Below are 23,295 nucleotides of genomic sequence, written 5' to 3' on the forward strand. Positions count from 1 at the left end.
GTCCTATCTCAAGAAAAAGGAAAGGAAAAAAAAAGTGGAAAGCAATGGAAGGAGGTACCTAAACATACACACAAACATGAACACCACACACACACACACACACACACACACACACACACACACACAGAACCTTTCAATAATAAAACTAAAGAGGGGCTGGAGAGATGGCTCATCAGTGAAGAACACTGGTTGTTCTTGCAGAAGACCCGGGTTTGAATCCTAGCACCCACATGGCAGCTAACAACTGTCTGTAATTCTAGTCCCAGGGGATCCGACACCCTCTTCTGACCTCCGTGGGCATTGCACAACATGGGTGCACTTACCTACATGCAGGCAATACACGCATACACATAAAACTAATAAAAAAAAATATATATATATATACACATATATTTTGGTCTTTTTGAGACAGGGTCTACCTGTAGCACCAGCTGACCTGGAACTCACTATGTAGAACAGGCTGGCCTCGAACTCACAGAGATCTGCCTGCCTCTGCCTCCCAAGTGCTGGGATTAAAGACGAGTGCTACCACACCCAACCTAAAATATTTTTTAAAAATTTATTCATTTTTATTTATACATGTATGCATATCTGTTTGTCTATATGTGCACCATGTGCATGCAGTGCCCAGAGTCCAGAAAAGGTTATTGGATTTCCTAGAACCAGAGTTAGAGGAGGTGATGAGCCACCTGGTTGTCGGTGCCAGGAATCAAACCCGAGTCCTTTGCAAGAGCAGCAAGTGCTCTTAACTACTAATCTATCTCTCCAGTCCCCTTTCACAATTTTTTTCGTTTGTTTTTTGCTTTTTTTAGTATTTCTGAGACAGGGTCTCCCTGGCCTGGAACTCACTATGTAGACCAGGCTAGCCTCAATCTCACCTGCCTCTGCTGGGATTAAAGGCATGCACCGCCACACCCGGGCCATTTCACAATTTTTAAAACATTTTTTCATAAATAGAGGAATTAATTGGTGTGTGTTTTGTTTTTTTATCAGAGAGTATCTAAGTAGTCTAGGCTGGCCTCAAATTCATGATTCTCCTGGCTTCAGCCTTCCTAGTGTTGGGACTGTAAGAATGTGCCACTAACCTTGCAAAAAAAAAAATTAAGTAATTAAAAAAAATTATTACTGTGTGTGTATGTGAGAATACAAGTATGCACAAGCCACAGTATAGAAATCAGAAGACAACTTTTGAGAGTTGGTTCTTAACTTTCACTGTGGGTTCCAGGGATTGAATTCAGGCAACAGGCTTTCATGGCAAGCACCTTTACCCAAGGAGCCATCTTGCTGGCCCTAAAAGATACGTTTAACATGCTTAAGAAGGGATAAAGGGGGCTGGAGCGATGGCTCAGTGGTTAAGAACACTGGTTGTTCTTGCCGAAGACCCAGGTTCAAATCCCAGCACCCACATGGCAGCTAACAACTGTCTGTAACTCCAGTTCCAGGGGATCTGACAGCCTTTTCTGACCTCTGTAGGCATTGCATGACACAGGTGCACTTAACTACATGCAGGTAATACATGCATATGCATAAAATAAAAATAATAAAATTAAGAAAAAATAAAGGGATAAAATAAAATATCCTGATAAATACAAGATTCTTGCAGTATTTCAAATATTGAAATAGAACTCTTATCAACTACATCCCTGTTGTTTTGTTTATGTTTTCTTTAAGTTTTTGGTGACAGGGCCTCTCTATGTAGCCAGATTGGCCTCAAACTCCAGGCACCCTTTTGTTTCAAACTCCCCAGTACTGGGATTACAGGCTTGAACCACTATTCCTGGTTAATTTCATTCCTTTAAAGTATATAATTCAACACAGATTAGATCTTCACAGAGTTGCACAACCATCACTACTAATTCCAGAACATTTTTATCATATTGTTGCCTCCATTGCCCTACAACATCTCCCAAACAATAATCTACTTTCTGTCTTTGTGGACAGCTTCTTCTGGATATTTTATATAAATGGAAGATTTATATAAATTTATATAAACACTTATATAAATAAATGAAACATGATATGTGGCCTTCTGTACTGGCTTCTTTCAAGTGGCACAGTATCTTCAAGATTTATCAGATGGCACGCATTAGTAATATTTTGCTTATTTTTATGGCTAAATATTACACTATAGGTAGTGATGATTAGTTTGTTTTGAGACAGGGTCTCACTATGTAGCCCAGGCTGGACTCAAACCCACAAAGATCCATTTGTCTCTGTTTCCAGAGTGCTAGGATTAAAGGTATGCTCCACCATGCCCATCATGATAATTAGCTTTATTTGTCAACATGACACAATCTAGAATTGCCTGAGAAGAGTCTCAAAGACGGACTGTCTAATCAGGTTGGCCTATGGCCATGGCCATGAAGGCTTGTCTTGACTGTGTTAACTGAAGTGAGAAGACTATCATGGACAGCATCATTCCTTGGTTTGGGTCTTGGACTGTGTAAGTGTAGAGAGGGATGTGGAAACAGGCAAGCATGCATGCATTTGTTTTCTTTCTGCCCTTAACTACAGATATGACCAGCTGCTTCAAGTTCTCACCTACCACCCCCATAATGCAGGACTGTAACCTGGAATTGTAAGCCAAATAATCCCTTTCTCCCCTAAGATGACTTTTTAAAAAATTATTATTATTAATGAATGTATTTTATTGAGTCTAAGCTGCTTTTTGGACAGGGTATTTTATCACTGCAACAGAAATGAAACTAGGAAAGTATGGAGCATGGGTATACTTCATCGTGCTTATCCACTCATCAATTGGTAAGGATTTGGTTAATTCCATTTGGAAGCTATTATGAATAATGCTGCCATAAACATTTGCACCTACACCTTTGTGTTTTCATATTTTTAAAAAATATTTTATTTATTTTTATTTTATGTGTATGCATGTATTTTATGAGTATGCATGAAACTCTAGTTTCAGGGGAATTCAATGCTTTCCTCTGACCTCCATGGGCATTGCACAACACAGGTGCACTTACCTACATGCAGGGTGTGGTGGCACATGCCTTTAATTCCAGCACTTGGGAGGTAGAGGCAGGCAGATTCTTGTGAGTTCAAGGCCAGCCTGGTCTACAGAGTGAGTTCAGGTCAGCTGGGACTATATTTAAATATACATATATATTTTATTTTACGTGTATGAGTGTGTACCTGCATGTATATAAGTGCACCAGTGTCATGCAATGCCCATGGAAGTCAGAAGAGGGCTTTGGATCTCCAGGAGTTAAAAATGGCTTTTAGCCACCATGTGGGTGCTGGGAATCCAGTGCTCTTAACCACTGAACCATCTCTCCAGTCTTGTTTTCAGACTTTTTGACTATATATTAAGGAGTAGAAATGCTGGAGGAATTCTTTTTATTTTTTTAATTTATTTCTTTCTGGTCCCCCCCCCTTTTTTTTGGTCTTTTTTGAAATAGGGTCTCCCTGTAGCCTCAGCTGGTCTGGAACTCACAGAAATCCCCCTGCCTCTGCCTCCCAGTGTTGGGATTAAAGGTGTGTGCCATCATGCCTGGCTGGAATTCCTTTTTTTTTAATTAATTTTTTTTTAACTTTTTAATTTATTTTTATTTTATGTGTATGGGTGTTACGCCTGAATGTATATAAGTGCACTCATATTGTGCAATGTCTGTGGAGGACGGAAGGTGTTGGATCCCCCAGAACTGGAGTTACAGACAGTTGTTAGCCAACCATGTGGATGCTGAGATTCAAACCCAGGTCTGCTGCAAGAGCAACCAGTGGTCTTCACCACTGAGCCATTTATCCAGCCCTTTTATTTATTCATTTAAAAAAAATTATTATTATTATTATTATTATTGTTATTATTTTGGTCTTTTTTGAGACAGGGTCTTCCTGTAGCCCCAGCTGATGTGGAACTCACTATGTAGACAAGGCTATTCTTGAACTCACAGACATCTGCCTGCCTCTGCCTCCCAAGTGCTGGGACTGAAGGCATGCGCCACCACACCTGGCTTTATTCATTTTTATTTTATGTATTATGAGTGTTTTGTCTGTGTGTATAAAGTATATCACATGTGTGCAATGTCCATGGAGGCCAGAATAGGGTGCTGGATCCTATGTAACTGGAGTTACAGGTGGGTGATAGCTGCTATGTGGGTACTGGGAACAGAATCTGGGTATTCTGCAAGTGTAGCCAGTGCTCTTAACCCCCTAGCCCCTCTAATTAAAAAAAAAATATTTTTATTTTGTGAATGAATGTTTTCCCTGCATGTGTGGAAGGGTATACATCTGTGCTTGGTGCCTGAGGAGGCCAGAAGAGGGTTCCAGATCCCAGAACTGGAGTTAAGGATGGGTGTTGGCTGCCATGTGGGTGCTGGGAACTGAGCTCAGGTTCTCCAGAGAGCAGCTAGTGGTCTTAACTGCTGAGTCATATTTCCAGCCCAAGAATTCCACTTTTAAAATATCATTAGACAACAGGCATGGTGGCACATGCCTTTAATCCCAGCACTTGGGAGGCAGAGGCAGGCGGGTCTCTGTAAGTTCAAGGCCAACCTGGTCTACAAAGTGAGTTCCAGGCCAGCCCCACTCCTGTATAGGGAGACCCTGTCTCAAAAAGACCAAAAAAACACCACCAAAAAAAACACCACCAAAACAAAAGAAGATATCATTAGAGAGCACTTAACACTTATATGTAAACTTAATAACTGCAGGATTTACAATAAATAAAATCCAGAGTTTAGATAATTGTATTAGGAAAACTACTTAGTGACTAAAACATCTAAATAATCTACTTCATCTTTTTCCACTTAGACTGATGTCAACTTATACCTTATATTATTTACCTTGTCCTTTTTCAAGAAAAATGATTTTGGATTCTGGAAGAAAATTAGATCCAGTCACAATCATTTCATGGCCTCCATTTACAGAACAGCTGTTGATACTGTACTTCTCAATATGAGGAAGTTCTTGAGCAGATCGCTGAGCTGTGTTTGAAAAGTTAAGAAAAACAAAATATTAGTTTAAAATATTTCACACATACAAGATGAGCTCAAACTATTAAAAGAAAAATTTGGAGTTAATTCACTTGGGCTTTTAAAATTCAAGACAATAATAATTTGTTAAAAGGAATTAGGATGTACCAGTTGTGCTGGTGCATGCCTCCCAGCACTCAGGAGGCAGAAGCAGGCTGATCTTTCTGAGTTCTAGGCCAGCTAGTGCTACATAGTGGGACTCTGTCTCAAAAAGAGAATAAGATGTTTAGAAAAAATATAGATACACTGAAATGGCATGAAATTATTTCTTAGATTACAACTACAAAGACGAATGAGAAATTATTGTCTTTAACTTCATATTGACTTTCATACATTTACCTAATACTTCCTTTTAAACTTAGATATTGAGTTTATTCCTTCTATAAAACTGTTAAAATGTACAAATCTAATTAAAAAAATCAAGTCCAAAAATATGTAATCATATTATATACAATTAAGAGAGGACAAAGTAAAGAATGACAGGTAACCCTTCCAACAAGAGAATATACTTAGATCTCAATACATCAGGCTTCTATGTTGGAAATTTCCTAAATAATTAAAAAACTAGCCGGGCGTGGTGGCACATGTCTTTAATCGTAGCACTTGGGAGAGGCAGGCAGATCTTTGTGAGTTCGAGGCCAGCCTGATCTACACAGTGAGTTCCAGGACATCTGGGGCTACAAGGAGACCCTGTCTCAAAAAGACAAAACAAACAAACAAACAACAAAAAAAAACTGAAATATAAAATACACATTTTAATATTTAATTTCTAAAAAGCAGCTGTATTTCTATAGTGACTTCTTCTCTACTTTCATAGGGTTCAAGGAATATACTCTGATTTTTTTAATGCATAGTCATTACTTAAATTACCAACTTTATAAAGTATCTTTTGGTTTCACCCTTAGCTGATACTTCCTGTTTTAAGCCGCCACATTCTTCTAGAATGAAAAAATATGTATGGTATTTTTTTTTTTTTTTTGAGGCAGGGTCTGAGACATCCCAGGCTGCCCTTGAACTCTATATGCAGTCAAGAACGTCCCTGAACTCCTGACCCTCTTGATTCCATCTCCAAAGTGCTAGCATTACATGCACGCATCACCATGCCCAACTTTTTCTTTCCTTTCTTTCTTCACTGTTTTTGTTTTGCTTTTGGAGACACGGTCTCATGTAACTCAGACTGGTCTTGAACTTGCTCTGTAGTCAAAGATGCACTTGAACTACTACTGATCCTCCCAGCCTTTACCTCCCAAGTGTTGGGATTATACATGTGTACCCGACCCCCACTATAAATTCTGTACCATATATCTAATTACCTTTTAAAATATAAAATCTAGCTCTACGGCGAATTCTATCACCAAGATTTTCTTAGTTATTTCCCATATTCAATTGAGAAATGATAAAGTATCTGAATCTGATTTGACTCAGCAAATGGCAAAAGGGGACAAAGAGGTTCTATACTAAGTACGACAACAAATCAGGAATATATGCAGTTTGACTGAGGATATAATTCAGTTGATAGAGTGCTGCCTAGCATGCATTGGGTCCTAGATTTCATGCACAGAATCACATAAATCTGGCATGGTGATACATGCCTGTAACTCCAGCACTTGAGATTTAGGAAGAAGTTCAGGAGTCCAAAGTCATCCTAAGCTATATAGCAAACTGGAGGCCAATGTGGGAAACATGAGACTCTGTCTCCAAAATAAAATGTGTATATTTATGGGGATGTAGCAGAAACAAACCATGTAACAACAACAAAAAGCATTGTACTCTAAGCACAAGTCCATTAATAGACAAATAACCTTATATGTACTATATAGTCATACAAAGATATGAACTATCTTTGTCTCAGCTTCCTATATACAAAATAAGAGCCCAAATCAAGGAATTAGAACATATTTTGGCCCTTTTGAGACAGAGTCTCCCTGTTGTCCCAGCTGGCCTGGAACTCACTATGTAAACCAGGGTGACCTTGAACTCTCAGAGATCTACCTGCCTCTGTTTCCCAAGTGCTGGGATTAAAGGCCTGTGCCAACACACCCAGCCGGAATTAGAACGTTTTAAAATATATTTTATTTATTTGTATTTTATGTGTATGAGTGTTAAACCTGAATGTATATAAGTGTACCTGTGCTATGCAATGCACAAGGAGATCAGAAGTGGGTGTCAGATCCCCTGGAACTGGAGTTACTGATGGTTGTTAGCCACTATGTGGGTACTGAGAATCGAACCCTGATCTTCTGCAAGTTCTTAAATGTTGTGCTAGCTATCCAGTCCAAGGAATTAGAACATTTTAACATCATTCTCAGTTATTTTGTCACACCTGCTAACTGTCCCAAGGCTTTTGGCCTCTGAAGGCATGGCACACACGTAGTTCACTTACATACACTTTAATTCTTATTTAGCTGAAGGATGGTATTTTACTACACTTGATCTTAGCCAAAAGGCCGAGAAGCAATGAAGGTTGGTATTTTAATGAAACTAAGATGAAGTGTCAACAGCATCAAAATCATAGCTTCATGACTGGGTCCTCAGGAGACAAAAATAAGAAGGAAGGTGGAAGAAAGGGAGAAAGGAAGAAAACTAAGAGTTTGTCTACAGTTGCATAACTGCCTAGACTCAAACTATAGCGAGAAGCCATTTTCTAATTCCAAAATCTGTACTTTTCAAACCTCCATATGTTAGCTTATTTCCATGTCAGAAAAACAAACCAGAAAACTCAGATTTTATATCTCATTCTGTACTTTTAATATACATCACATTTTTAATCAAAACACACATAATATTACATTAAAATTATAAAATATCACACGCACACTTACAGCATTCAACAGGTGTAGAAGCTATCTGCAGAGAAAGGACTTTTCCATTGGGCTGTGGGATGTGTACACGGAACACAAGTCGTACTCTAGTATTCTTTCTGCCAATATCGGTTTCTCCTTTTCGAAGTTCTATATCTGAATTTCGGAGTTTCAAAATACCTGCACAGTCAATGCTAGGAAAGAATAATAAATTTTTCATATGATTATTCAGAAACTGTGGTTCTAAACAACTCAAATGCACAGAGACATACTGTCAATTTTCCAGGTAGCATAAAGTCATAATCACAGCACTCTAGAGATATAGAGGCAGGAAGATCAGGGGTTCAAGGTCAGTAGCAACCACATGGTGAGTTCAAAGTCAGCCTGAGCTATACAAGACTGTCTCAAAAACAAAATTTGTCAAGGAAGAGTTATATACCCCAAATCAAGTCAACAGCACATATATGAGCTGGGTGTAACAGCATTTGCCTATCATCCCATCACATAGGCAGACTGCTTCAAATTCAAGGCCAACCATGGCAACAGAATGAGACCTTGCCTCTAAATAAGTAAACCTCAAAATAAGGGGTTGGAGAGATGGCTTAGTGATTAAAATCCCTTACTGCTCTTCCAGAGGCCCCAAGATCAGTTGTTAGTACCCATATATGGTGGCTAACAACTGTCTGTAACTCCAGTTCAGGGGAATCTGATGCCCTCTTCTGGCCTTCATGGGCATTGCATGCACAGGTGTACTCACATACATGCAGAAAAAAAACACTCATACACATAAAAAAAGATTTTGAAGTAAAAAAGAAAGTGATTACAAAGGGCCAGGCATGGTGGCACACACTAATCCCAGCACTCAGGAGGCAGAGGCACACCAGTCTAGTCTCCATAGTTTCAGACCAGTAGAATTGGCCTATGTGTGCATGAAGGCCATACAACAAGGAACACAGTACCACGCAGGAGAAATTTCCCTTTAAGTTGCTGGTTAGGGTAGCCCAAGAGACTCCCAAAATAACACAGGCTGTTGCCACAGCCCTTGAAGATAAGACCTTATTGCTAAAGATACGACATACTTCGGACACAGGACTTGGAGCAATAGAGCTGGAACTAACCTGGAAGCTTTCTCTCTGAAGACTAGCTCTCATAATTCTAGGACACTATGCAAGCAGCTAAGGAAGAAAAATCAATCAATGGTTTAACCCAGGTCCAAAGCCTAATAAGCACAACAGCAGACATAACAAACTATCCCTATTGGTGTAGTACTAGAGCTCTTGTATCTAGAGGGTAATCAACAGCTATCTAATTGGACTTAAAGCCCTCTCAATGGGAGGGAACTCATGGGTAGCACCATAAATAGCCAAATACACATGGCTGGAGAGGTGATAGATCCTAGAGAAAACCCTATCTCTGTCATACCTTTAGACAAATGGAATTTACTATATACTAAATATGGATCTTTGCCAGGCATGGTGATGCATGCCATTAATCCCAGCACTTGGGAGGCAGAGGCAGGTGGATCTCTGTGAGTTCAAGGCCAGCCTGGTTTATATAACTAGTGCCAGGCCAGCTGGGGCTACAGGAGACCCTGTCTCAGAAAGACAAAAAACAAAAAAAAAAAGGAACCTTATAATCACAGACAAGTATTCCATACACCACTCATCAAAGAAGCAGCTTCTTTTTGCAAGAAATGGAGGCGATTATAGAGTTCCACAACTGGTCACACACAGAAAATATATATCTGAGAGATGTTCAGCCTTAAGTGATACATCTACAGTGGAAATTCTATACCTAAGGCTCATGGAACATAGCAGGACAGGGAATAGAGAGAATACTAATATATCCCTCAACTCTCTACAGTGAAGGTTCATACAACAAAGTGTGATGCACACAGAAGGCCACAACTGGCTAAGTTTAAGAGAAAAAGAGACTACAGAGTCCATGTCCCTGGATAGGACTCCCATACTAAACCTCACCATCCAGGATTCAGGAACCATTGCAGAAGATGGGGCAGAAAGATTGTAAGCCAGGGTTCATGCATGAACATAAGGAAATAGAGGCTTTCAGGCCACTGGAACTTGCTCATATGAACTTGCAACAATGGTGACAGCCAGCACAAGACCCATGCTGACTCAATCAGACAAAAATCCAGCATAGAACAAGGGAAATGAACAGCAGGTCCCAACCCTAGCTGAAGAACTATTGGCAACTGATTACTGCTGGGTGAGGGAGAGTAGATCTTCTTTAATGGAATGACTCTAGACAGGCTGACTAGACTCCTGTGGATGAACTTGTACTAAGGGACATCTGGATACAAATGCTTGACTGGATAGGACTTAACATATGACAAGAAAGAGTGCATGAAATCCAGTGAGGGTGTGGGGAGAGGGGTGCAGATTGGGGAAGGGGTCTAAATTTGATTAAGATCTAGTATATGAAATGCACAAAAACTCAATAAAAATATTTTAAATGAATTTTAGCATTAAAAAAATTAAACAAAATAAAACAAAGGGCCAGGCATGATGGCACATACCTTTAATCCCAACACTCAGAAGGCAGAGGCAGGCCTGTCTAGTCTACACAGAGTTTCAGGCCAGTAGAACTGGCCTATAGTTCCACAGTTACACTGTGAGACCTTATCTTAAAAAAAAAAAAAAGAAAAAAAAAGATATGAGTCCTAAAAGTTAAGAAATGCAAAAAAAAGTGTATGCAGGCCCACAAAAATAGTCTTATTTAGCAATGAAAATGTGTACTAAATTTTGTTTGAAACTACTTCTTATTTTTGTTTTTTGACAAAATAAGGGTCTCACACTGTAGCCCAGACTGGGCCAGGCGTGGTGGTGCATGCCTTTAATCCCAGCACTGGGGAGGCAGAAGCAGGTAGATCTCTCAGTTCAAGGCCAGCCTGATCTACATATCGAATTATAGGCAGCTGAGGCTATAGGGAAACCCTGTCTCAAAAAAAAAAAAAAAAAATCGTATTTTTCTGGAAGTTGTTTCAGATACCTGGCTGACATATTATTTTCAGGAAGAAGTGGAATTTCCAGAACTTTTGTACTGGCAATTATTATCTCTTGACTTGCAGTAGCAACTGTCTTTCCAGTGATTCGATGCACCTGGTAAAATGCGTGAGGTCGCAAATACCGATCATCTGCTGTTCCAATAAACATCTGTAGATTTATTGGTTTTTCATTATAGCCCAGGAGCTAAACAGAAACACAGAGAGGCAGGATTCATTATCCACACATTTTTAATAACAATAAAATGTATATATTCAAATCACAGACTATTGATACATAAAATAGCATTTAATTAGACAACAAAAAGCAAACCATAAAAAGCCTTCCAAATGTTTATAGTTAAATACTGGAACACATTACAAAAGGATGTGGAGGTGTGGAGGGTTGGGGAAAAGGCAGACAAATATCTGAATCAAGGCTGGGTGGAGTGGAGCATACCCTTAATCTCAGCACTCTGGAAGCAGAGGCAGTTGTATCTCTGTGAGTTCAAGGCCAGCCTAGTCTACAGAGCGAGTTCCAGGCAAGCTGGGGCTATAGGCTGTCTCAAAAAGTCCAGAAAAAAAGTCGCTTAAAAGAAATAGAGCCCCAATAAGTGTACAAACCAGGTATGGTGGTGCATGTCTATAACCCCATCACTTGGGAGGCAGATGCAGGAGGATCAGAATTTCAAGGCCAGTTCTGGCTACAATAATGAGTTTGAGGCTAGTTTGGGTTATATGAGACCATGTCTCAATAGTACTCAGACTCTGATAGTTGAGTGGCATGTATCTAATCAATCCTCACGCAGATAACTAAGCCTATCTTCAAGGAAAGTTGACAAATGTAAGACGGAAAGAGTAAAATGTGAGCTTCAAGGCTTTATGGCTTTAACCTGAAAATAAACCATTAGTCCACAGCTTACAGAGAGCAGCTAAAACTCCCCTAGTAAATCTAGTCTGAATTTAGGACCTTGAAGAACAAGAATAGAGTTTGGGCAAACCATAAAATCTAAGAAATGAGGGAGAAATCCCGGAATGAATAATGTCAGATATGGAAGAAGGGAACTCCAAATCAAACACATAAACTCTGCTCAAACCTTTGGTTGACTTCTGACCCATGTACCAACAGGACAACTCCCAACAATCTAAGTAAAGCTACAATAACTCAAAGGTGATGTCTGAATTGCTCTTATAGGAGATAGGCTTTCTAGGCTGACTCTTACCAAGTTAAGTGCTTGCTTAAATAAGTTCAACATACCTTAGAGGGGGGAGAGGATAGACAATTACGGCACAGGCCTAGAGAACTGGATCTTGATCATGTTCAAAGACCCTAACTATATTTAGTTAGTGCTCTGATAATAAGACTATAGCATCTAGGAAGCAGAGACAGGCAGATCTCAGGAGCTGGATGGCCAGCCAGACTAGCCTAATACAGCACCTGAATAACAACATCCAAGATTATCTTTGGGCCTCCATACACATGTGTGCATGCATACACACACACACACACAATATGGGCTAGAGATGGCTCAGCAGTTAAGAGCACTGACTGCTCTTGAGAGGACCCTAGTTCAAATCCCAGCACCCATATGGCAACTAACAACCATCTTAATCTTCAGTTCCAGGGTATCTGATACCCTCTTCTGACCTCTGAAGTGCACCACTGCATGCAATATCCATAGAGGTCAGAAGAGGGCATCAGATCTCCTGGAACTGGAGTTACAGACTGCTGCTAGCAGCCATGTGGGTCCTGGGAAGGGAACCTGGGTCCTCTGCAAATGCAACTAATGCTCTCATCCGATGAGCCAATCTTTCCAGCCCCAGTGTTTTTTACATTTATTTTTGTATGTATTTTTTACAGACAAGGTCTTACTATGTAGACCAGGCTAGTCTTGAGAACTCATAATCCCTCCTGTATCAACCTCCCACTCCAGTGCATGAGCCACCACACTTGGCTTCTTCTGACTTAAAAAAAAAAAAAGGCCAGGGGTAGTGTTGCATGCCTTTGATCCCAGCACTTGGGAGGCAGAGGTGAGTTCTAGGCCAGCTTAGTCTACATTTTGAGTTCCAGGTCAGCTGGGGCTACAGGGAAACCCTGTCTCAAAAAGACCAAAAACAAAACAAAACAAAAAAACACTCTTGGGCTGAGGAGATGGCTCATTAAGTAAAGGCAAGCCTGATGGTCTGAGTTCCATCCCCAGACCCAGTTGGTAGAGGAACAAAACTCCCAAAAACTGTCCTCTGAGCCTCACATGTATATACACTAAATAAATAAATGTAAAATAATTAAAAAAAAAAAAAAAGAGCTGGGCGTTAGTGGTGCACGCCTTTAATCCCAGCACTCGGGAGGCAGAGGCAGGTGGATCTCTGTCAGTTCAAGGTCCGCCTGGTCTACTTAGTGAGTTCTAGGCCAGCTGGGGCTACAGGGAGACCCTGTCTCAAAAAGACAAAAATTAAAAACAAACAAACGAAAAAAAAGAGCCCTCAACTCCTCTATTCACATATGGAATCCACCCCCACCCCTTTTTTGGGAAAAAGAGCATTTTAAAAAATATTTATTTTGGACTGGAAATACGGCTCAGCACACAAAATTTCATACACATAAAATAAAAAATAAATAAAATACTAAAAGTAAAATTTCAAGATATTTTATATTTGTTTTTTTCAAAAAATATTTATTTTTATTTTATGTGTATAAGCATACTGCCTGTATGCATATAAGTGCACCCATGTCGTACAATGCCTTCGGAGGTAAGAACAGGGTGTCAGGGACCCTAGAGCTGGAGATTAGGATGGTTGTTAGCTGCCATGTGGGTGCTGGGATTTGAACCAGGGTCCTCTGCAAGAGCAGTCAGTGCTCTTAACTGCTGAGCCATCATCTCTAGCCCATGTTTTTCTGCATGTGTATGTGTCTGAGTTTATGTGTACCACATGTGTGCAGGAGCCTGCAGTAGTTAGAAGAGGGTGTTGGATCCCCTGGGACTGGAATTATAGGCAGTTTTTAGCCACCCTGTGGATGTTGGGAACTGAACCCAGGTCCTTTCCAAGAGCAGCAAGTACTCTTAACTGCTGAGCTATCTCTTCAGCCTCCAAATTTTGCATTTTTATTTTAGTTATTCTGAAGCCTCTTTCCAGTAACTCTAATCTAAATCATCTCTGGGCCTTACTGACATTGATATTTTTCTCTCTTTAAGGTGGGTAATATGTGTGTGTCTTCATTTATTTGTTGTATACTACACATTTTGTCTTTTGGAAACAAAATAGAAACAAAAATCTCTAGAGACTGAAGCAAAAAATATTAACTTTTCAAAAGTGTTTCTCTTAGCTGGGTGTAGTGGTTCATGTCTATAATTCCAGCACTCAGGAGACAGGAGGATCTCTGCAAGTTTCAAGCCTGGGCTATATTATGAGTTCCAGGTCAGCCTAAGCTACAGCTTGAGACCTATCTTTAAAGACAACAAAGTGTGTCTCTGGCTAAGTCATTTTTTCTTTTATTAAGGGAAGAGTGTTAACACAGTCATGCATGCTACAAATTACGCAGCTGAGGTTCCCTCATTTGGGGAAATAACAGGGTGAGTGCATCTATGGTGCAATATGTAAGCCTTACCCTGGGAAAACCACCTTCTTGAACATGGTGTCTCCCCCTGTAAGGTAAGTACTGCTAAGTCATAATTCTTAAGGTATGCCTGAACTTTACTGAAGCTTCAGGTTGATAAATCATTGGCTTCAAAGGCTTTGAGGGAACAATTTTTTTCTTTTCAGGATATGGGGTCTTTGGCATGGCTCTAACTAGAGTCTGAAGCTCTGTATATGCTTTACAGGCAAGTCTCTAGCCTTGAAATCACTGGAAGATTGTTCTGTGATTAGCACCTATCTTCTTGATGTTTGATTCTGAGTTTCAAGATAGCTCTTTGCCAATGTTATCCCACCTTGGGTCATTTAAGAGTGCTTTGCTGAGAGTTTACCTCTCTTGATACTACTCTAGTATCCTGTAAATGTTAGTCCCTAGAAAAACTCAGTCTACTTCTATCCTCCAGCAGGTAAAAGTATGAAGCTTTCTTGCCATGCCTCCTCTTCTTTGGGATGGTGATTAGTTGCATTTAGAAGTTTATGTGCTTCAGAGAGATATCTCTCAGAAAACTTCATTCCTACTTTTGGTCCAAAATGCCTCTGTAAGAAAGTTGTACTTCATTCCTATATCAATCTATCAAGCCAGCAAAATCCATTATTCAGTTATGCCTGTGCTTGTTTGGGCTGGTTGACTGTTGACAGTCTTTCATAGAATATGATGTTCTCTCATAGAAGGAAAAGCAAGAGTCATAGAACTCTTACCTGAGTATCAAGTCATTCTTCCCAACCAGTTACAATTCTGCCCTAACTGCACATTGCCTCAGGAAGGGGCTAGAGCATGTATGCAGGAAAAGGACTAAGGGATGGGGGTCCATCTACACAGCCATAGTGGAGTCATCATCCATGCTGGGTACAGAATTTTCAGTGTGTCTACTTAAAGGTCACCCACATTCCTGCCTGTCCTCACTCATTGCTTTGTAAGCAAGCCTAATATATCATTAGTTCCCCAGAGTGAACTTTGGTGGAATCATATCTCAGTTTGTTACTGGGATTGTAGGAGGAGGGGGTAGATGTTTACATCTCCCCCAGGAAAGGAATTTTAGCAACAATGTATCAGATATCACATAACAAATGGATAAGCACCATATACCAAAGAATTCTTAGTCATATTAGATGACTCATATTTATACCAGCTTGGCAAAGACATAAGCCACCTGTCCTTTTCACAGTGGTAAAATAAACTACTGTTGTGAGAAGGTAATCACACATATAAGATTTCAAAGAGATATATAAATACATTTCATAACACATATTTCTGCCAACATTTGCTTAAGTACACATAATATAGCATTAAGAAAAAAAGGACTACTCCTTTGCAGCTCAGGGATTTTAAAGGAAGAATAAACTAGTTATCATCCTATTCCATCCCATTCCATAAAGAACATTTATGTTATAGGTTATCAGCAAATTACTACTGTTAACACTACTCTCCAAAACTTTTCCTCTACTATCAGTACACTTCTATTCACGCTTCTATTCTGCTACCTAGAACAAAGCTGTTTATTATGTTTCTATACTGTTTCCATAGCAAAGATCTGTGCCTGCTTAGTTTAACTTAAGCTGGAGGGTTAAAGCCTGAAGGTCACTAAAGCCACTTTAATAACTGCGGTTCCATTATCAGTTCTGATAAATTACTTGGGAAGGCTGAATATATCAGAAATATGAATACACAAGAAACATTGTAGAGACATTGAAAATACAAAATTAAATTTCCATAATATGAATCACTTAAAAGTAGAAATTTGACAGAACAAAAAAAAGTGAAAATGTACACATAACAATGTCATATAAAGACATCATCACTAAGCCATGTATGGTGGAGCACGCCTTTAATCCCAACACTCAGAAAGAAGAAGCAGATGGATCTGTGAGATTGAGGCTAGCCTGGTCTACATAGTGAGTTCTAGGTCACCTGAGGCTACAGGGAGACCCTGTCTCAAAAAGACCCCTCCCAAAAAAACCCACCATGGAGGAAGAAGCAAATTGTTGCAGGTATCTATAGTTCATTCCTTTTTACTAATGAGTGGCAGTATTCTATATAGATAAACCAAGCTTATATAACTATTAATCCACTTGAGTTGTTTCAAATTTTGGTTCATTAATGCTGCTATGAAAGTTGGCATGCATGTTACTGTATTCTTCTTGTACTTCTTGTTGTTTGTTTTGGGATTCTGTTGTTGTTATTGGAGACAGAGCATCACTTTATAGCCCAGACTGACCTTGAATCCACATCGATCCTCCTAGCCTCAGCTTTTTTTTTTTTGGTCTTTTTGAGACAGGGTCTCTCTATAGGCCCAGTTGGCCTGGAACTCACTGTGTAGACCAGGCTGGATTAAAGGCGGGCGCAACCTCACCCAGCTAGCCTCAGCATCTTGAATGCTGGAATTATAGGCATAAACCATGACCCCTGGCTTAAGATTCAGCATTTCTTAGTTTTATTTTGTTTTTTTTTAAATTTTATTTATTATTTTATTGATTGTGTATGAGTGTGTATTGCCTGCAAGTATGTGACTGCACCCGTGTTGTGCAATGCCGCAGAGGTCAGAAGAGGGCTTCGGATTCCCCTGGAACTGGAGTTAAGGATGGTTCGTAGCCCCCATGTGGGTGCTGGGAATTGAACCCCAGTCCTCTGCAAGAGCAGTCAGTGCTCTTAATGGCTGAGCCATCTCTCCAGCCCTGGTTTCAGTTTTTTAAATGCTATATTCAAGTGAAATCAAAATTAATATTACGATTTGAAACTTTAAAAAAATACTTGAAATATATCAAATATTATGTAATACTTTAAATTAAATTACATTTTAGTTTTATTTTAGTATGTTAAAAGAAAAATAAATATTTAAATTATAGTTTACTGGGGCTGGAGAAATGGCCTACCAGTTAAGAGCACTGGTTGCTCTTGCAGAGGACCTGGGTTTGGTTCTAGCACCCAGATGGTGGCTAACAACCATTCATAACTCCAGTTCCAGGAGATTCAACGCCCTTTTTTGACCTCCATGGGCATTTAAAACCTAAAATTATATTTTATTATTTTTAAATTTATTTTATTACTTTTAAATTATTTTAAATTATGTGTATATGTGTGTGGGTTTACACATGTGCATTAAGTGCTGGAGTTACAGGTGGATGTGAGCCACCTGAGGTAGGTGCTGAGAACTGAACTCAGGTCCTTCGGAAGAGCGGTACAAACTCTTTATTTATTTTTAAATATTTTATTTATTATTTTTATTTTTAATGTGCATGACTGCATTACCTGCATGAATTTAAGTGCACCCATGTCATGCAATGCCTGAGGAGATCAGATGAGGGCAGTGGATCCCCTGAAACTAGAGTTAGGGACAGCTGTTACCCACCATGTGGGTGGTGGGAACTGAACCTGGGTCCTCTGCAAGAACAACCAATGTTTTTAAACGCTGAGCCATCTCTCCAGCCCCTGAAGCAGTATACATTCAACCACTGGTCCATCTCTCCAGCCCCCCAAATAAATATTTAATTACAAAATGTTCAGTATAATTCTATCTGTAATGGTTTAGATAAGTGTCCTCCAAAGGCCTATTTGTTAAAGGCTTGACTGCCAGTCTATAGTGCTATTGGGAAATGGCAAACTTTAAGCACTGGGGGCTAGCTAGAAAAAAATTAGGTCATTGGGACATGATCCAAGGGATGGGCATTTTGAGAACCAGCCCTTTCCAACTCTCATTTTCAATTTCCAACCTCCACTAGAAGGGGAGCTTCCTTTGTCATGTACTCCCACCATGATGTACTGCCTCATCACAGGCCCAGAAGCAACGGGGACAATCAACTGTGAACCAAAACCTCCAAAACTGAGCCAAAAAAAAAAAAAAATCCTTCCTCCTTCCACATTTATCGCCTCATATATATTGTGAAAGTAGACTCACTATCCTTAAAAAACTTAATCTACCTTTACCTAAGAGAGAATAGTAGGAGACAGGTGTTACTAAGGGATAAATGGGTAAAAAGGGGGTAGTTAAAGGGAGGGGAAGAAGGAGGGTTACACAAAGACCTATGGGAAGAAAGGGGAAGAAGGAGCTCAAAAGAGGTAGGACCATAGCATATAGGAATTATCAAGGGAGAAATGGGGAAAATGGGGACGCTTTAAGTGGAGAGGGTGGGAAGGAAGGATAAGATAGGGAGAGAAGGGGCTGGAGAGATGGCTCAGCGGTTAAGAACACTGGTTGTTCTTGCAGAAGACGCGGGTTCGAATCCCAGCACCCACATGGCAGCTAACAACTGTCCATAACTCCAGTCCCAGGGGATCCAACCGCCTCTTTCTGACCTCCTCGGGCATTGCATGACATGGGTGCACTTACCTACATGCAGGCAATACATGCATACACATAAAATAAAAATAATAAATAATAAAAAAAAAAGATAGGGAAAGAGTAGACATAAATTGTGCCTAGCTGGCATAAAAAAACCAGAGGGAATTTTATTAGTCCAAAAGCCTACTGAAAAATTACACACAACAATACCCCTACATGAGTCCATGAGTATAGCTGAAGACCACATAACAAGAAACAGTGACAGCAGGAGAAACCTTCCTTTAAGTTGTTGGCCAGGATAGTCAGAAAGATTCCCAAAATTACACAGGCTATTGCCACAGTCCTTGATTGCCTCACATAACTTGATGGTACAACCCTATTGCTGAAGACAGGACATACTTTGGCCACAGGATTTGGAGCAACAGAGCTGGGACTGACCTGGAAGCTACCTCCCCTGAAGGCTAGCTCTCAGTTTTGGAGAGCAGTATGCAAGCTGCTAAGGGAGAACATCAATCTATAGTCCAACCCCAGCTTCAAGGCCTAAAAGCCACATCAATGACCAGCACAGCAAACCACATTGGGGCAGTAGTGGCACTTTTATCTTGGGGGTAAATCAACAGCTACCTAATGGACTTAAAGCCCACTCAATGGGAGGAAACTCTTGTGTGGTACTGTAAACCTAGCCAAATACACATAGCTGGAGAGGTCATAGATCTTAGAAAAAACTCCAAGGCTGTCACATCCCTAGACAAATGTAATATGGATCCTTAAATCTACAGACAAGTATCCCAGTCATCACCCATCAAAGAAGCTTCTTTTTCAAGAGACATGATAATTACAGTTGCACAACTGGTCACACACAGATTGTCTGTGAACTGCCCAAGTCTAAGTGTACATCTAGAATGCAACCTCTACACCTAAGGCTCACAGAACATAGAACAAGAGATGAAGAGAACACTAATGCATCTTTCAATTCTCATCAATGAAGTTCCCTCACGCAACAGAGGGCCAGGAAAGCAAAAGGTCACAAATGGCCAAAACGCAAAGAGTTAAGAGCCTGCAGAGTGTGGGTGCCCTTGGACAGGACTCCTATATCAAAATCCACCCACCCAGGGCTCAGGAACCATTGTGGAAGAGGGGGCAGAAAGATTATAAGAGCCAGGGAGGAGGTGCTTGACCATATAGAAATAGTCCTAAGGCTCCTGGGACTCTTCTCATACAAACTTACAGCAATGGTGTTACAAGACCCATGCAACCTTAAGCAGACAAAAACCCAGCATAGAACTGTGGAAATGAGCAGCAGGCCCCAATATTAGTTGAAGAATTATTGGCAGCTGATTACTGCTGGGCAAGGAAGAGATGATCTTCTTAAAGGGAGGGACTCTAGATGGGCTGACTAGATCCCAGTGAATGAACCCGCACTGAGGGACATCTGGGGACACTAACTTGACATGATAGGTCTTAACACAAATGACAGAATGTATGAACTCCCGGGGGATGGGGGGCTATGGGAGGGTACCAAAGGAAGGGGGGTATAAAGATGATTTTCTGTATGAAATACAGAAATTCAGTAAAAAATTAAAATTAATCCATCTTTCTAGTCAACCATCTAGTCTTCCATTAAATATATAAAGAGTTGAGAGAGATCTGAAACATTAATAAAATATTATCAAATACTGCTTATTTTTCAGGGTGACAAATCTGGGGCAATCTGCTGCATTACTCTTTATATTTTTCTGCATTACTTAAATGTATGTGTGTGTGTATTTATATATGGTGCATACATGTGAATGTGCCAGAGAAGGACCCTAGATATTTTTCTCTATTGCTCTCTGCCTTACTGCCTTGAGACAGGTCTCTCATTGCACTGGAAACTGACTCTTCTAGCTAGGCTAGGCTGACTGGCTAGCTAGCTAACTGTCAAGTTCAGTCTATTTCTACTCTCACCCTCACAGTGCTGGAGCTTACAGGCACATGTAGCCATGTCTGGCTTTTTAAGTAAGTGCTAGGGATTTGAAATTTGAAATCAAGTCCTCATCCTTATTGACCCCTGTATTAAAGTTTAAATGAGCATGTACTATATTTATTGATTTATTTTGTCTTTTTGAGACAGGGTCTCCCTGTAGCCCCAGCTGTCCTGGAACTCACTATGTAGCCCAGGCTGGCCTTGAACTCACAAATCTGCCTCCCTCATGCTGAGATTAAAGGTGTGCACCACCATGCCCGGCTGCATGTACTATGTTTACAAATATAAAAATAAATAAAATAGCACCATTAATATGGGGACATCATTTTTGGGTCCCTGTAGCCCCAGCTGTCCTGGGAACTATGTAGACCAGGCTGGCCTCGAACCCACAGAGATCTGCCTGCCTCTGCCTCTCGAGTGCTGGGATTAAAGGCATGCGCTACCACACCTGGCAATATACTCTTTTTTAAATCAGAAAAACAGCTATTTGACCACCACAGTCTTCTTTTGCTAGCTGAAAAGTTGGTCAGGAAGATAGCTTTTTAAAACTTATTTAAATTTTTATTTGTGTGCGTGTGTGTGTTGTGTGTGCCCATGGAGACCAGAAGAGAGCATCAAATCCTGGAGCTGGAATTACAGGCAGTTATGAGCTGTTTGACATGGGTGTTGGGAACTGAACTTGGGTCTTCTGCAACAGCAACAAGTGTTCTTAAGCACAGAGGCATCTCTCCAGTCCCCAGGAGCCATCTCTCCAGTCCCCAAGATACTTAAGACTGTTACTGAATGCAAACGAACAACTAAATCAACAAGCACACAATATAGAAGTTATCCAGATTTGAATTTTCTCTCTCTGGGCTTAGTAGTAGCTAAATGAATAGACTCATATAATCATTAACATAGATATAGTATCAAAACAAAACCCCAAAGTCTCATACCTTCACAACAGGATGTCCACCAGTAGAGGCTTTTACTGCCCCTCGACTACCTTCAGTTTCATAATGGGCACGATGATGAGTTTTAGGTTGCACTTCTATTTTCAATTCACATTGTCCAAAGTGAGTTGGTAAAGGCCAGTCTAATGGAGGTAATGAAGATGTGCTATAAACAAAACACACAAAGAATTTCACCATCAATGCCAAGCAATGATTCAAAGTGTTTCTTTGCCAGAACCAACATTTTCTCCTGTGATTTTGAAATAAGGTATTCAAAAATAAACTTCACTTAGTTTAAAATTGATTCTTGGCCAGGCCTGGTGGCGCACGCCTTTAATCCCAGCACTGTGGAGGCAGAGGCAGGCGGATCTCTGTTGAGTTCAAGGCCAGCCTGGTCTACATAGTGAGTTCCAGGCCAGCCGAGGCTACAGGGAGACCCTGTCTTAAAAAGACCCTCCCCCACCCCCAAAAAAAATCTGATTCTCAGCCGGGCATGGTGGCACATGCTTTTAATCCCAGCACTAGAGAGGTGGAGGCAGAGGCAGGCAGATCTCTGTACGTTCAAGTCCAATCTGCTCTAAATAGGGAGTTCCAGACCAGCTGGGGCTACAGAGAGACCCTGTCTCAAAAAAAAAAAAAAAAAAAAAGACAGAAAACCCTGATTATGGTAGGTATTTAATAAAGCACCTTTTAAAAAGAATTTATTATTTTTATTTTTTTTTATGTATATGCATGTATTGCCTGCACATGGGTAAGTGCAGGCAATGCCTGCGGAGGACAAGAGAGGGAGTCGGATCCCCTAGAACTGGAGTTACAGGCAGTTGTTAGCTGCCATGTGGGTGCTGGGATCTGAACCCGGGTCTTCTGCAAGAATTCAGCATTCTTAACCGTTGAGCCATCTCTCCAGCCCCATAAATCACTCTTTCTTTTTTTTCTTTTTAATATTTTATTTTTATTTTATGTGTATGAGTGTGTTGCCTGCATGTGAGTGCACCCATGTCATGCAATGCCTCAGAGGTCAGAAGAGGGCTTCGGATTCCCCTGGAACTGGAATTAAGGACGGTTCACAGCCGTCATGGGGGTGCTGGGAATCGAACCTGAGTCCTCTGCAAGAGCAGTCAGTGCTCTTAACCGCTGAGTCATCTCTCCAGTCCCACAAATCATTCTTTCTAATGAATACATAATTCTACTAAAAATCTACTGTATATGCTTTTAGGATCCACCTCCCCACTCCACCCCTACCCTGTTTTTAAAAGATAAACTAGCTATTTGTAAAATTGTATTTCTCAGCTAAGTCTCTAATTATAAAAGCAAGCAAAAGATACAGGTGCACTTAACAAACATTCAGGCAATACACTCACACACATAAAATTAAAAAAAAAATTTTTTTTTTGTCTTTTTGAGATAGGGTCTCCCCATAGCCCCAGCTGTCCTGGAACTCACAGATCTGCCTGCCTCTGCCTCCCAAGTGCTGGGAATAAAGGGGTGCACCACCACGCCCGGGGAAAATAAAGTTTTAAAAATAACATTATTGGCTGGGTGTGGTGACCCATGCCTAGCACTTGGATCTTGAGGCCAGTCTCATCTACCTAGTGAGTACCAGGACAGCTGGAGCTACAGGGAGACCTGTCTCAAAAAACAAAAACAAAAACAAAAATAAAACCCCACCATTATCAAGGGTTAGGGATGTAGCTCAG

The 23,295-nt window shown here is 40.4% G+C and overlaps 1 protein-coding gene and 1 non-coding gene across 3 annotated transcripts in view; both read right to left on the reverse strand.

Moving 5' to 3' along the window:
- Nfatc3 (nuclear factor of activated T cells 3) overlaps window positions 1-23,295 on the reverse strand; it is an 80,564-nt gene that overhangs the window by 32,061 nt on the left and 25,208 nt on the right. For both annotated transcript variants that reach the window (XM_008834065.3, XM_008834074.3), the window contains exons 3-6: window positions 21,602-21,764; window positions 10,799-10,998; window positions 7,811-7,983; window positions 4,800-4,940 (exon numbers count right to left, since the gene is read on the reverse strand). In XM_008834065.3, coding sequence (XP_008832287.1) covers window positions 4,800-4,940; window positions 7,811-7,983; window positions 10,799-10,998; window positions 21,602-21,764 — 677 coding nt within the window. The remainder of the gene's footprint in view (window positions 1-4,799; window positions 4,941-7,810; window positions 7,984-10,798; window positions 10,999-21,601; window positions 21,765-23,295) is intronic.
- Window positions 14,287-14,449, reverse strand: LOC115070547. The gene has a single exon (XR_003849706.1). It is a non-coding gene; the product is annotated as a U1 spliceosomal RNA (small nuclear RNA).

The sequence above is a fragment of the Nannospalax galili genome, unplaced genomic scaffold (assembly GCF_000622305.1).
Source record: "Nannospalax galili isolate Female #2095 unplaced genomic scaffold, S.galili_v1.0 scaffold410, whole genome shotgun sequence".
Lineage (NCBI taxonomy): Eukaryota > Metazoa > Chordata > Mammalia > Rodentia > Spalacidae > Nannospalax > Nannospalax galili.